At 37.4% G+C, this 13,942-nt stretch overlaps 3 protein-coding genes across 4 annotated transcripts; 2 read left to right on the top strand and 1 right to left on the bottom strand.

Moving 5' to 3' along the window:
* The first annotated feature begins 2,416 nt into the window (after nt 1-2,416).
* On the top strand, nt 2,417-5,863 carry LOC110843150 (baeyer-Villiger monooxygenase). Its single transcript, XM_022089091.2, has 10 exons — nt 2,417-2,574; nt 3,658-3,774; nt 3,839-3,894; nt 3,963-4,161; nt 4,314-4,517; nt 4,641-4,807; nt 4,875-5,098; nt 5,175-5,348; nt 5,429-5,616; nt 5,713-5,863. Exons 1-10 carry the CDS (start codon nt 2,543-2,545, stop codon nt 5,816-5,818), a joined length of 1,467 nt encoding a protein of 488 aa, XP_021944783.2. The 5' UTR covers nt 2,417-2,542; the 3' UTR covers nt 5,819-5,863.
* A 147-nt stretch (nt 5,864-6,010) lies between these two features.
* LOC110854313 (threonine--tRNA ligase 1, cytoplasmic) lies at nt 6,011-9,804 on the top strand. 2 transcript variants are annotated; one of them, XM_022102745.2, is made up of 8 exons: nt 6,011-6,270; nt 6,705-6,842; nt 6,921-7,075; nt 7,170-7,246; nt 7,375-7,805; nt 7,907-8,132; nt 8,362-9,330; nt 9,439-9,804. In XM_022102745.2, the coding sequence occupies exons 1-8, from the start codon at nt 6,136-6,138 to the stop codon at nt 9,585-9,587; spliced, it is 2,280 nt and encodes a 759-aa protein (XP_021958437.1). In that variant the 5' UTR covers nt 6,011-6,135; the 3' UTR covers nt 9,588-9,804. The 2 variants fall into 2 exon arrangements, with proteins under 2 accessions (XP_021958437.1, XP_035706901.1); XM_035851008.1 differs by lacking the exon at nt 6,011-6,270 and adding an exon at nt 6,488-6,598.
* Nucleotides 9,805-9,846: 42 nt separating this feature from the next.
* LOC110854324 (ADP-ribose glycohydrolase ARH3) lies at nt 9,847-12,987 on the bottom strand. Its single transcript, XM_022102757.2, has 4 exons — nt 12,112-12,987; nt 11,985-12,025; nt 10,385-10,892; nt 9,847-10,301 (listed from the first exon to the last, which is right to left on the bottom strand). Exons 1-4 carry the CDS (start codon nt 12,741-12,743, stop codon nt 9,884-9,886), a joined length of 1,599 nt encoding a protein of 532 aa, XP_021958449.2. The 5' UTR covers nt 12,744-12,987; the 3' UTR covers nt 9,847-9,883.
* Nucleotides 12,988-13,942: the final 955 nt, after the last annotated feature.

Here is a 13,942-nt window from a genome sequence, read left to right as displayed (position 1 = left end):
CTGTAGTAGTATTTAGTGTCATGCATCATTTGGAGAAAACTTTAGTAAAGCGTTGAATTATTAAAGCTTTGCCTTTAATCGGAATGTTCCAAATTTCATGATTCGTACCATTAAGGAAGGAGTTTCATTCTCTCTTTAAGACAAACTTGAAAATTGTATTTATATATATTTTTAAGGAAGTTCGTCTACTTTCCAAGATTCCAAGATTCCGAACATCTCCACTTTCAGCTCTATTTTCATAGTATTTGCACAAAATAATAGCTCTGCTCTATTTGTCTTTTCATATACTTTAAAAAAATAAAACGTGTTATCCATGCACTATGGATGTGTTTGTTATATGAAACGTCGGTGTGGATGCTCGGGTTTGTTACGCAATATATGTATGTGATTGTCTAATTTCGATAATTGTTGCGAATTCTTAATTCTCTTATAATTTTGAAAATCTTTCGTCGGAAAAGACCCTCCATTTAAGAAAATAGGGGGGAGAAAGTTAAACGTAAGGAGAAGATCGGGCTTTTTTTGCGCATTATCATGGAATAGCAATCCTTACAAGATCGCTCATATATGGCGCATTATAATTAAGCGAGTTTTCCTCTCTGAAATCAGTCCATGATTTTGCCATTTGTGACTTCTCCGTAATAGAAGTAGAATCGTGCGTCATGCCAATGTTTTCCTTACAGGAACCACCGCAATTCTTAGCTCTTACTACATAAAAGTCTCAACGAATGAAGAACCTTCACTCGTAACAAATTTATGGCCATCGGGGAGTGAACAAATGAACAAGACCAAATCAAATTATTTAAATTATGCTTTTATGTACTTGATAGTACATAACATTATTATCTCATACATATTTACATCTGCATAATTATTTAAGACAACGGGAGCAATGGACACCTTCTTCATAAAATTTTTAACATTCACTTTTTTTAACAATATGTATTTGATTAATTATTTTAAAATAATATAAAATCACTCACTAGTTATTAAGGGGTGAAAACCCCTTTATGGAAATGTCTTGTCTGTCTGTCCGTCTGTCCGTCTGTCCGTCCGTCTGTATCCACGATAACTTTAGAATGGTTTCGTATTTCGGGATGCGGTTTTCGTCAACGTGTTTCTAATTTTTGAAGTATGGATGAGTTCGAAGATGGGCGTCCTAGGTGATAAGGTCACGGCGCCACGATGACGACTCCAACGGTCAAAGGTGTCGAATTTTTCGTTTCCAGTGTTTTAGACGTATTTTGGGACGGGGATTTCAGAAATCGCCATCGTTTCGACGTGCGATGACCGTGTGACCGTGTAGACGACGCCAAAGTCGAAAATTGTCGAAGTTTTTGTTGCCACCGTATTAGACGTAGTTTTGGGCGGGGATTTCAGAAATCGCCATCATTTCGACGTGCGACGACTCCATGACCGTGTGGGAGGTGTCGAATGTCGAAAAAATGACTTTTGTCATGTGGGGTGTCTATTGAAAGGTATTGTCGTGTACGTTTGAAGTACGCGGGTGGGGGTGTCAAAACGGGGCAAAATGAGACGTGGGGTGATGTGAGACAATGACGGGAAAGTGCAGAAAGACGTTGTGGGCGTGCCACAAAGACAATTCCGTGTGTTTTCACCCCTTTGCTACATTTCGTTTGCAACGGTTTATTATTTGTTTATTCATTCTAAAAATAAATACATAAGCCGTGAAAAAACGAAATGTAGCAATATGTACGAAACCAAATTGGATATCCGTATCTTGTGTTCCATTCCGTTAACTAAGGGTCTAAAACGGTCGAAACTATGTAAAAATTCGGCATTTTCTAACTTCTACCTCGCATGCACGAAATGATGGCGATTTATGAAATCACACCACACGGTCGAAACCAAAAACTCAATATTTGTGACCTTATTGAAACTTGAGCTCGACCTTGTGGGGAGGAGGTGGCGAAATAGACTTTAAAATTTCATAACTTTTTTTCAAATTTGTTCGTCTAGTCTGAACAAAACACATGCAATGAACGCAAAATTTTAAACTTAATCATCATTAGTTCCTTCTGGATGAAAGAATTTGATAGAAATATTCTAAAGCAATTTCACTTTCATTTTGAATATCAAGTATTTTTGAATATCAAGTATTAACTTTACATATAAATCAGATTTTGTATCCATTAGTTTGAAGCTAATCTGATTAATTTATTCTTGGATTAAGCTTAAGAGATTGTTTTGTTATATTTTATTTTAAATACCTCGATTAATGATTATTTTTTGGATTAGGGAGTAGTTAACCCCTAATCTGGGTTAACTTGACCGAGCTCTGTCAGTTAGTCGCGAAAAATACAGTTGACAGTATTATACGACGCCAACTACTTGACGTATTATTATGCAATCTGCCTACACGCAAAGTTAACAAAAGTGCAAGTCAGTCCTGGATTTCTTTCAGTAATCAACACCTCTTTGCAGTGGCCGTTTCTTTGATTGTATAGTTTTCTCAACCTTACTTTATAATAGTGGTAACTTTGTGATTTTGATTTCAGAGCATATTTATATTCAACAAACCACCATGGGTCCAAAAATTTGTATAATTGGGGCAGGGTATTATGTCTACCCATTTTAAATTTTTCTCATACTTACAATGCGATGGTGTGAAGTGTAACCCTCCGATTTGGCTTAAATTTTAAAATTAGGTGGTCCAAGCCAATACAACTAACGTTTCTTCAGGCAGTTTGTGCGATGGTGAGAGTTACTCAAAATATTTGAGGTCAAAGTTCAAAAAACGGCCGACTTTTTTCAGGCGGAGTGAGAAAACTCCACTTCCAGTCTCTTCCCCTCGCTTTGATTTGCAGGTGTCTCGCTCACGCATACGCCTTCATGCACAAGCACAGGCTTTGATGCAAAATAATAAAAATAAACATTATTAACTACAGCTTAAAAAGCAATTAATACGCATTATACATAATTTAATTCATAATTAAATAAGTGCGATTTTTACTTATTTCTAGTACAAATTTACATAAAAGTTAATTTATAAATTCGCCAACGGCAAATAAACATGGAAAAACGTAACTTGCTTTCCATTTCGTTGGTTATTCCAATTAATTTGTATTTTAAGTGCTCCTGTGTTTGTTCCAATGATTCGATATTGTTGGTACTCGAGCGGATTATGGGGTGATGACGAAAAGCCCGAGTTTAAAAATGTAAACGACGTTTGTTTTAGAGAAAAAAAATATTAGTTGCGACCTGAATTGTGGCAATCCCACATTCATCAAATTCAGCTGGTGCAGTTTATCGTATTGTTTTGTGGACTTTTATGAAAATAATCATATAGTCACATGTGGAATGAATAATTAATATTTTTCTATAAAAAATTAAATTTAAAATTGTTGAAATCAATTATTTTTCGGAGTGAAAATCAAAGCGAGGGGAAGAGAATGGAAGTGGAGTTTTCTCACTCCGCCTGAAAAAAGTCGGCCGTTTTTTGAACTTTGACCTCAAATATTTTGAGTAACTCTCACCATCGCACAAACTGCCTGAAGAAACGTTAGTTGTATTGGCTTGGACCACCTAATTTTAAAATTTAAGCCAAATCGGAGGGTTACACTTCACACCATCGCATTGTTAGATACTTGTAAATTCCGGAAAGTTTGACATATTAGAAAATATTTTTTTTAAATTAAGATTTTCTGGAATGGCAGCAGCGATTCAGATTCGAAAACAGTTAGGACTAACGGACTTTGTTATGTTTGATGAAAATGAGGATGTAGGAGGCACTTGGCTTGTAAACAAATATCCTGGGTATGCATGCAACTGGGTGTTTTGCGTTAATTTGAATAATTGAACATTGTCATTACTGTGATAGTTGTGCTTGTGACGTGGCGTCACATCTGTACAGCTTCAGTTTTGAACCAAACACAGGTCGGGTAAAAATATGAAAATTTGGATAAATATTTAAAATACGAAATATAAATTATCGCGTACTGCAGATTGGTCTCAGCAATACTCCTCCCAGCCCGAAATTTTGAGATATTTACAGAAAGTTGCAAAAAAGCATGACCTTTACCGAAACATCAAATTCAACCATAAAGTTAATAAGCTGACCTGGGAAGAAAATATAAGCAAATGGAGGGTTGTGGTTTACAACAAACGCAGCAAAATGGAGAGCGAAGTTATTTTCGATGTCATGTAATATATTTTACCCATTCCGTAATCATAGCATTCGTAGCAATCTCTGTAGGCTTACTATAAATTCTAAAAACAGCTCAATCCAAGTAGTCCAAGAGCCCAACTATATATTCAAACATTTTTCTTGATCACTTGCCTTCATGATTACATAGAATTAGCGGGATTGGAAGCCTTCGTATTCCTAATATTCCAGATGAATTCGCGACCTTCAAGGGAACAAGAATGCATTCCGCAGAATGGGACACTTCAGTCAAGTTGGAGGGCAAGTCAGTGGCGATTGTTGGAAGTGGAGCGTCTGCGGTTCAGATTATCCCGTCAATTGCTAAAAAGGTGGAAAGGCTAGTAGTATATCAAAGGTAAATATATATGTCAGTAATTACATAAATAAGTAAAAGTAATTACAAAGGTCTCATATTTTATTAGTTTATTTAGTTTATTCCCACAATGTGTACTTACTAATTAATATATACACCGAATAGGCATCCAGCTTGGGTAGTTCCACGTATGCAGTTCAAGATTCCAGAGTTTTTGAAGTGGTCTTTCGAGTCGCTGCCCGGTGTGCGAGGGCTTTACCGATCCTACATTTTCTTAAACCATGAATTCGTTTACCCTGCATTCAAACAGGGGTCGCTTTTTCAGAAAATTGGTAATTAGTCCTTTGCTCAACTTTTGACCATTAGTTTATTCCACTAAAGTCATAAATCCATGCACAGGAAAAATTCTGTCGGAATTCTTTGTAAATCATCAACTTGGTCACAATCCTGAGCTTATGGAGAAAGTCAAACCCAACTATGAATTTGGGTGCAAACGCATCACACCTAGCAATATATATTATCCTGCACTGGCCCTCCCACACGTGGAGGTCGTGCGCAGAGAAATCACTAAAGTTAAGGAAAATTCAATCGTGACAGAAGATGGAAAAGAGGAGAAAGTCGATGTGCGGCCTTTACAAATAATGGATACAAAATTATAAAAGTTTATTAATGGGTTTATGTAAAATTTATCTGACAAAGGTGCTAATTTTGGCAACCGGCTTCAACGTGCAAGATTTCTTTTTCCCTTTGGAAATCAAGGTAAAAAATGGGGTTGACCTTATGCAATTGTGGAAGAAAGAGGGGCCAGCGGCATATAAAGGCATTTGCTGTTCAGCTGCTCCAAACTTATTTCACCTGTTGGGACCAAACTCGGTTCGACATCATTTTTATGTATTAGCACCAAAACGTGGAATTTTTATCTAATTCGAAGTATTTCCATCTCTCTCACACAGAGCCTGGGTCACAACTCGGTTGTGTTTCTCCTGGAATGTCAAGTAGATTACGTAGTGCAGATAATCAGGGAGTTGATGGAGCGCGAGGCGAGCGTCGTGTGCGTCAAGGAGTCGGTGGAGGGGAACTACATGGCTCAACTGTTGAAGGCCATGGAGGGGACTGTGTGGGCCTCGGGATGTGGCTCCTGGTACAATAAATTTTAATTGGTGCAATCGATTTAATTCATTTTCAATCAAATTTTACCAGCGAAAAAATATCAATTTACACGAATTCAACAAAATAGGTATACTGACCACCGCGGGGTCGTCACGGCCCTCAACCCCTACTGTCTCAGCAGCTGCTGGCTTCAATTACGTAAATTTAACTCCAACGACTACAACTTCCACTGACACGCTGACATATTATTTCAAATAAACTAATGCTTCACTTTAATTGATGATGATGAATTGTATGAATTTTATTTTTTATCCATTCATTCGTCCATTTGTCTCACTTTTTCCATGAATTTTGCATGAATCACATAAGCGAATAATTCGCATGAGTTTACCCCCGCGACATCTAGAATGGCTCGCGTTTTTCAACTTATTTGAGATTTTGCAGCTCACACAACAGTCATCAATTTTTCTTCTCCGACTCGTGGTCACATCTGGACAGGATACGAAGCCGGATCTGATAACTCATCGGGAGGTGTTGTCTTCGTCAGGGGATGACAGTTCGTCACGTCCAACTGATTACTAACGTTGTAGAAAGACAAGTATTACTAAAATTCCAGCAACCAAAATACCGGTTGTTTACAAGTATTCAAATCAGGTTGCAATCAAGCAAGAACCTGCAAGCTTCGGTAAGCTCTTGTCCCCCAATTAATTATCACTGGATTGTGAAACACTGTAATCATTTTTGGCATTGCTCATGCAAAAATTTTAAAAATTGCGTAGTTGCAGGTGTTACGTTACGTCATTCTATTATTGGTTGTTTATTGTTTTTTTTCAATGATGAAATTCGGACAAATATTACTATTGCATGTTCTCTAAAAATAATGGCATCAGGAAACATTGTTTAGCAGTATTGTTTGATGACAGCATAGAAGAACAGCTTCTAATAAAGCATCAAGTTATTTTTTCAAAGAATCTAAAGTATTTTGTAATTGAGTAGAATCTGCGAGTTTCTACGTAAGTTTTCATTTGTAAGTTCTCTAAGAGATGGCTAATAATTTTAGCGTCATTTCATATAAATATATACTACTTGCTTTATTTACTATATATACTTTATTTGCAGAGTAAACAAACTGCACCTGCTGAATCCCAAAACAGGCATATGCCAAGAACACTCAAGAAGAAATTTGAAAGAAGAAACATGCCCGAGACTCAGGCACAAAAACGGAAGGAGTTGACTCCTCTCCCAGAGTTTATCCAAGTGAGTTACCTGATTATAAACTGTCATTACTCCCCGACTTCAATTGCAACTGAAATTGTACTTTCTACTTTTGTATAGCATCGCATCAAGTTGTGGGACAAATTCAAGGAAGAGTATAAGCAAGGTTTGGCTGCTAAAACTCCAGAGAAGATCGGTGTAACCTTGCCTGATGGAAAGGAGGTTGAAGGTCAATCTTGGCGAACCACGCCATATGAAATCGCACAAGGAATCAGGTTTGTTAGATTATTTTTAGTCATGTTGTGAACTGTTAGTATAGTGTCATAGTTGAGAATTATGGTAATTAATTAATAATTTTGATGATGACAGCCCTGGATTGGCGGACGCTGCAGTTATTTCGAAAGTGGATGGGGAGCTGTGGGATCTCGATAGACCTTTGGAAGCATGTAAGTCTTTGTAAATTATCTCAAACACGTGTATTAAACCCGGGCTATTAAACTTGTCAATGTTAGCATATTTCAATTATCTATTCATTCTTAAAATTCTAAATTTAATTACTCTAATTTGCATGTAGCTTGTAAACTTCAGTTGCTAAAGTTTGACGATGAAGAAGCCCAGGCAGTATTTTGGCATTCATCTGCTCACATTTTGGGAGAGGCAATGGAGAAGATTTATGGTGGATGCTTATGTTATGGACCACCAATTCAAGACGGATTTTACTATGATATGTACATTGAAAACGATCAGGTTTCTAATCAAGATTTTGGAGCTCTAGAAACCTCAATTAAATCCATCGTGAAGGAAAAGCAACCATTTGAACGCTTGGAGCTTACTAAAGAACAGTTGCTAGAAATGTTTGGCTACAATCTATTTAAAGTCCGAATCTTGAACGAGAAAGTTGACACTCCAACCACTACCGTTTATCGGTGTGGACCATTGATTGACTTATGCCGTGGACCTCATGTACGCCATACTGGCAAAGTGAAAGCACTTGCGCTCACCAAGGTAAATATGTGACCACATGACAGTGTACTCTTAAATATTTTGAATGTAAACAGCTTACAGCTAGATGACCGTATTCATTGTGATTTTTTTCGCTCTTAAAGAACTCTGCTACTTATTGGGAGGGCAAGTCAGATGCAGAATCCCTTCAACGTATTTACGGAATATCATTCCCAGATCCAAAGCAACTGAAAGAGTGGAAAATTATTCAAGAAGAAGCCGCAAAGCGAGATCATCGTAAATTGGGAAAAGAACAAGAACTTTTCTTTTTTCATGAACTTTCTCCTGGCTCATGCTTTTTCCTACCAAAAGGGGCTCATATCTACAACGGTAAAAATATTACAATATCCACACAATCCCATGAATGGTGCCACTCTCGCTCGTCGGGTTTCCACATAAGTCCCATATTAATTTTTTAATACGGGGCTTGCGAGAGACACCCCACGACGACGTTTTGTGTGTGAAAGTCATGAAAGTATGACCATATCAATCAGCAATCCCATGGTTGCAATAATATGAGAATATAACTGACATACATTTTTGTGGGTCCTCATTTCAGAGCTCATAACCCTCATCAAAGGAGAATATCGCAAGCGTGGATTTAATGAAGTTGTCAGTCCAAATATTTATAACTCAAAGCTCTGGCAAACTTCGGGACATTGGCAACACTATGCAGAAAACATGTTTGCTATTGAAATCGAAAAGGAAACTTTCGCCTTGAAGCCAATGAATTGCCCTGGGCACTGTTTAATGTTTTCCCACCGTCCCAGAAGTTGGAGGGAGTTGCCGCTTCGTTTAGCAGATTTTGGAGTTTTGCACCGAAATGAGCTATCTGGAGCCCTTAGTGGGTTAACTCGCGTTCGTCGATTTCAACAGGATGATGCACACATTTTTTGTTTGCCAGATCAGATTGGTCAGGAAATTGATGGAGCTTTGGACTTTTTGAACCACATTTACGGGATCTTTGGATTCACTTTCGATTTGAAGCTGTCTACTCGGCCAGAGAAATATTTGGGTGATATCGAGATATGGAATCAGGCTGAAAAATCTTTAGCTGATAGTTTGAATCGTTTCTGTGAAAAGTCGAGTAGAAAATGGAGTGAAAATCCAGGAGATGGAGCATTCTATGGTCCTAAGATTGACATAACTATTCAAGATGCCTTGAGAAGAAATCATCAATGCGCAACCATTCAGCTCGACTTTCAACTACCCATCCGATTTGACCTGAATTATATTGCTGATGACGGAGGAAAGCACAAACCAGTTATTATCCATAGAGCCATTTTGGGATCAGTTGAAAGGATGGTTGCTATTCTTACCGAATCATGTGCAGGAAAATGGCCATTTTGGCTCTCTCCTCGTCAAGTCTGCGTCGTTCCTGTTGGACCAGCCGTGAATGACTACGCTGCGGAAATACATAAAAAGTTTTTTGATGCAGGATTCCAATCAGAAGTGGATTTGGATCAGGGAGATACACTTAACAAAAAAATTCGGAATGCACAACTTGCTCAGTTCAATTTCATTCTAGGTAAATACTTGAGAGATTAAGTAAAATTTTGATTTTATTAAGCTCAAAAATTGTAATTATTATGACATGATGACCTAGAACTGCATATGAAATATTTTGTGCTCGCAGTGTTGGGCGAACGAGAAAAGGCAGCGGGCACTGTTAATGTACGCACTCGGGACAACAAAGTACTCGGAGAGCAGTCAGTACCGGACTTAATTGCCCGATTTAAGGAGTTAACTGAAACGAAAACTTTAAATAGCGAAGACGCATTCTAGATTAATATTGAATTCCTACACATGCACAAGTTTGGTATTTGTAGCTGATGGCTTTTATTTACAACCAAACAACCAACTCCTAGTATTTATTATTAATTACTACACTGTTATTTAGTATTTGATAAAATTTGCCTCTATGTAAAATTTGTTTGTAAAATTCTCTACAAAAATAGGACAAGTACGATATTTCAATAATAATGCATAGCCAATTATAAAACTCAAACATATTATATATACATATATTATATATATATATATATATATACATTATTTGTACAATATTGCATTGCTTATTGTTAATTATTGCTATTATTGTGACAATGATTGAACAACTCATCTGCCAAGTTTTTTGCATCATTTGCACCTTCACAAACTCTCAAAATTTCTTGAGGAATGCTATTATATCCCCAGTATGCTCCGGAAATAGCCCCTGCCATTGAGGCAGTGGTGTCACTGTCCCCTCCTAAAGAAATTGCATAAAAAATGCTCTTTAGAACTGGACTTTTTATGTGGACGGGTAATTCAGTAAATTTGGCCTTTGTTGCAGACATAAGAAATGAGAACAATGCAGTAGGAACAGAGTCGATGGCTTTGACAGCGTTCCCCAGTTTCTCAACAACTTCAGCTCTGGATGGAGCGTCAGAACGATCCATGAATTCCACGATAGTGTTAATTTTAGCGATATAGGCAGATTCACCTATTTCGGCAATTTCCCTGTATGCCGTAAAAAACTCATACGTTAGTTTATGAACGCATGTACTGTAATGTTACATATTTAATACAAACAAATAAATCACCTGTGTGAGCTCATTAAACTCTTGAAATTTTCAAAGAACGACGCGTTTTTACTCTCCACATGAGAAATTTCTTCTATAAGCTGTTGACAAAATTCTCTATAATCAAAATCCATTTCACTGTGAGCATTCATGGGAATATTTTCTTGCTTTGGAATCTTCCTTTTCATTGTTGGCGTCAATCTGCTACCTAATCTGCCACGTGTGACAGTAGGCATAGTATTGCCATCAGGGTTAAGATCCCAATTAAATGCCTTATGCACAGATAATGCCTGACATGCAGCTCCGATCACCGCAGATTTATGGTAGTTTGTAATTTTTGTAAGTTTGGTTGCCATTTCTGCCACATTATTGAAATCCAAATTCCACCCAAACAACGCCACAGGCGCCACTCTGGTAGCACCTTCATTTCCTTGAGCCCCGATGTTGCCGACAGATTTTCTCGCAGGAGCGACGGGGTCAGAGTAGCCACTATTTCTTATTTGTGTGAATATCTCTCTAGAAAATGCTCCTGTAAAATTTCGCATGCAATTTAGTCATTCTGCTCTAGGACGTGACCTAAAGTCATCTTTCAACTTTTTCACTTACAATGCGATGGTGTGAAGTGTAACCCTCCGATTTGGCTTAAATTTTAAAATTAGGTGGTCCAAGCCAATACAACTAACGTTTCTTCAGGCAGTTTGTGCGATGGTGAGAGTTACTCAAAATATTTGAGGTCAAAGTTCAAAAAACGGCCGACTTTTTTCAGGCGGAGTGAGAAAACTCCACTTCCATTCTCTTCCCCTCGCTTTGATTTTATTCAGGCGTCTCGCTCATGCATACGCCTTCATGCTCAAGCACAAGCTTTGATGCAAAATAATAAAAAATAAACATTATTAATTATAGCTTAAAGAGCAATTAATACGCATTATACATACTTAATTTAATTTATAATTAAATAAGTGAGATTTTTACTTATTTCTAGTACAAATTTACATAAAAGTTAATTTATAAATTCGCCAACGGCAAATAAACATGGAAAAACTTAACTTGCTTTCCATTTCGAAAGCGTTGGTTATTCTAATATCCAATTATATATTAATATTTTAAATGCTCCTGTGATTCGATATTGTTGGTACTCAAGCGGATCATGGGGTGATGACGAAAAGCCCGAGTTTAAAAATGTAAGCGAAGTTTGTTTTAGAGAAAAAAATATTAGTTGCGACCTGAATTGTGGCAATCCCACATTCATCAAATTCAGCTGGTGCAGTTTATCGTATTGTTTTGTGGACTTTTATGAAAATAATCATATAGTCACATGTGGAATGAATAATTAATATTTTTCTATAAAAAATTAAATTTAAAATTGTTGAAATGAATTATTTTTCGGAGTGAAAATCAAAGCGAGGGGAAGAGAATGGAAGTGGAGTTTTCTCACTCCGCCTGAAAAAAGTCGGCCGTTTTTTGAACTTTGACCTCAAATATTTTGAGTAACTCTCACCATCGCACAAACTGCCTGAAGAAACGTTAGTTGTATTGGCTTGGACCACCTAATTTTAAAATTTCAGCCAAATCGGAGGGTTACACTTCACACCATCGCATTGTTAGTATTATTTATTATTACCATATTTTCGTGACAAATTAAGGAAGTAATCGTCCGTAAGCCTGAAAGATTCAAGTCAATTTTCAGCAAATTTGGAAATAGTGCAGTAGAAGGTGTTGAGGTAATGAATGAATTTATGTATAATAACTGTGTGGCCATGTCCCTTTGATCCAACCCCCTCATCCGGATGAGGGACCGTACCACGGAGCGAATCATGACCGTGTCGTCAGAGAATTTTTCAATGGGCCTCGAAAATGATTCTCTTCTCCGTTCAAAGGAGGAATGTCTTTTTGGTGGAACTACTGCTTGAATTATCGGTCCCTTTGCAGTATTATTATGATGGTCGCTGTCGCCGTTCTCATCACTTTGAATTATGGGAACAATGGAAGCTCGTTTTCGTTCCAACATCTGCTGCGCCAGTTTAGGTCCCACGGAAAAATCAATCCCATGCAAGTCCATTAACTTTTCGTCCTCGCTAAGATTAGTCAAGGAAAGGTACAAATCGCCCAGGATCGAGTAAGAGACTGTGTAGTCACATTCAAATAACGTTCCGATGCAGTCCCCCACCAATGACCCCACTAAACACCCACGCATCTTGTCCCGTAGTCGATCTTCCATGGAAGAACTGATGGAATTCGTCGTCCGTTTTGGTTGCACCCCTTTGAACAGATTCAGCAAAGGCTTACTGCTCTCCTTTTCCCATGATGAGGATCCCCCCTCGTCGTGTTGTCCACTTTCATCATCAGCATCACACCTCCGAACCAAGTAACTTTTTCTCATTCTATCGTTAGTTAGCTTCAAGTACGTCAATCAACAATCACTTATGCAAACATGCAAACTTGTGAACCCAGTGCAAACTAACTCCCTAAATGGCGAACGGATGGTTTGTCTTTTTTGTTCCTTTTTTGTGCGTCTCAAAGATTCACACTCTCTGGGTAAAAGCAAACACGATAAATGAGAACATATTAAATTAACTATGCAGAGAGGGTAGTAATATTTTATGTGAGCCATATAAGTAGGAAATTACTAATGATGTAAGAATATTTCGTAATTTTCTACAGACATGCATTATCACAAATAACGAAATATAAGTGTGGTGAACCGCATTATTAAAGGGTGAAACCCTTTATTAGATTGGTTATGTCCACCCGTCTGTCTGCCTGTCCTTTTTGGAACGATAACTCGCCAACGGAATGATAGAGGCAGAGCACAAATTTATTGTGTCAAGCCATGGGTAGAACTGATTAGAATTTGGATACTCAAGGTCAAAAGTTCAGAATACTTTAAATAACAGTGGAGTGGTGGTTTTGTGGGTCAAATTGATAGCATTTTGAACGGGTTTATGCAACGGGATATGTTATTTTGACCTACGCTGACCTGGTGACGGTCAAAACTATAATAAATATATTGAAATTTTAGTTTTGGCAGTTATTGTAGACGTTATATAAATAGGAACATTAAATGCCTAGTTCGCTGTGGCGCATCCTCAGCACTCCAAAGCGACAGTCAACAATGCGAATTTATGGTATGTGTTTTTCAGGGTTGGCCAAGATAATTTAACAAGATACAAGATATCAGATAAAAGATACAAGATATATCTTGTATCCTGTATCTTGTGTAACGGAGTTTATCTTATCTTTTATCTTGTATCTGAACGTTTCTCAAATAGTATTTTGTATCTTGTATCTTGTATCTGGAGAATTTATTTCAATCATATTTTATTTGAAATACTAGTCAAGATACAAGATACTTTTTTTTAGTGAAAAACCGGGAAACTTGCATATTTGGTAGTATTAAAACTAGGAATTATGAAGATTTAAAAACCTCAGTGTACAGGTTTGCCGAGCCGGACGCAAGGTTCTGTTGTATAACGTCGTAATATTTATTTATCTACAGTAAATAAACCCTCGCACGTTGGCAAATTTTGTAATTTGCATTATATTCCTAATTTGTACCACCATTAGAGCAATTATTCCAAA

Source organism: Folsomia candida, unplaced genomic scaffold (assembly GCF_002217175.1).
Source record: "Folsomia candida strain VU population unplaced genomic scaffold, ASM221717v1 Fcan01_Sc001, whole genome shotgun sequence".
Taxonomy (NCBI): domain Eukaryota; kingdom Metazoa; phylum Arthropoda; class Collembola; order Entomobryomorpha; family Isotomidae; genus Folsomia; species Folsomia candida.
This window is presented reverse-complemented; position numbering and strand designations above follow the sequence as displayed.

Excerpts from the sequence above, each read along its gene's own strand:
- LOC110843150 (XM_022089091.2), top strand. The coding sequence starts at position 2,543 with ATGGGTCCAAAAATTTGTATAATTGGGGCAGG. Across the intron at positions 4,162-4,313 it reads GAAGTTATTTTCGATGTCAT|AATTAGCGGGATTGGAAGCC; the intron begins GTAATATATTTT and ends ATGATTACATAG. Across the intron at positions 5,349-5,428 it reads ACCTGTTGGGACCAAACTCG|AGCCTGGGTCACAACTCGGT; the intron begins GTTCGACATCAT and ends TCTCTCACACAG.
- LOC110854313 (XM_022102745.2), top strand. The coding sequence starts at position 6,136 with ATGACAGTTCGTCACGTCCAACTGATTACTAACGTTGTAGAAAGACAA. Across the intron at positions 6,271-6,704 it reads GCAAGAACCTGCAAGCTTCG|AGTAAACAAACTGCACCTGC; the intron begins GTAAGCTCTTGT and ends CTTTATTTGCAG. Across the intron at positions 6,843-6,920 it reads CTCTCCCAGAGTTTATCCAA|CATCGCATCAAGTTGTGGGA; the intron begins GTGAGTTACCTG and ends ACTTTTGTATAG.
- LOC110854324 (XM_022102757.2), bottom strand. The coding sequence starts at position 12,743 with ATGAGAAAAAGTTACTTGGTTCGGAGGTGTGATGCTGATGATGAAAGT. Across the intron at positions 12,026-12,111 it reads CAAAGGGACATGGCCACACA|GCTTACGGACGATTACTTCC; the intron begins GTTATTATACAT and ends TGAATCTTTCAG. Across the intron at positions 10,893-11,984 it reads TAATTTGTCACGAAAATATG|GAGCATTTTCTAGAGAGATA; the intron begins GTAATAATAAAT and ends GAAATTTTACAG.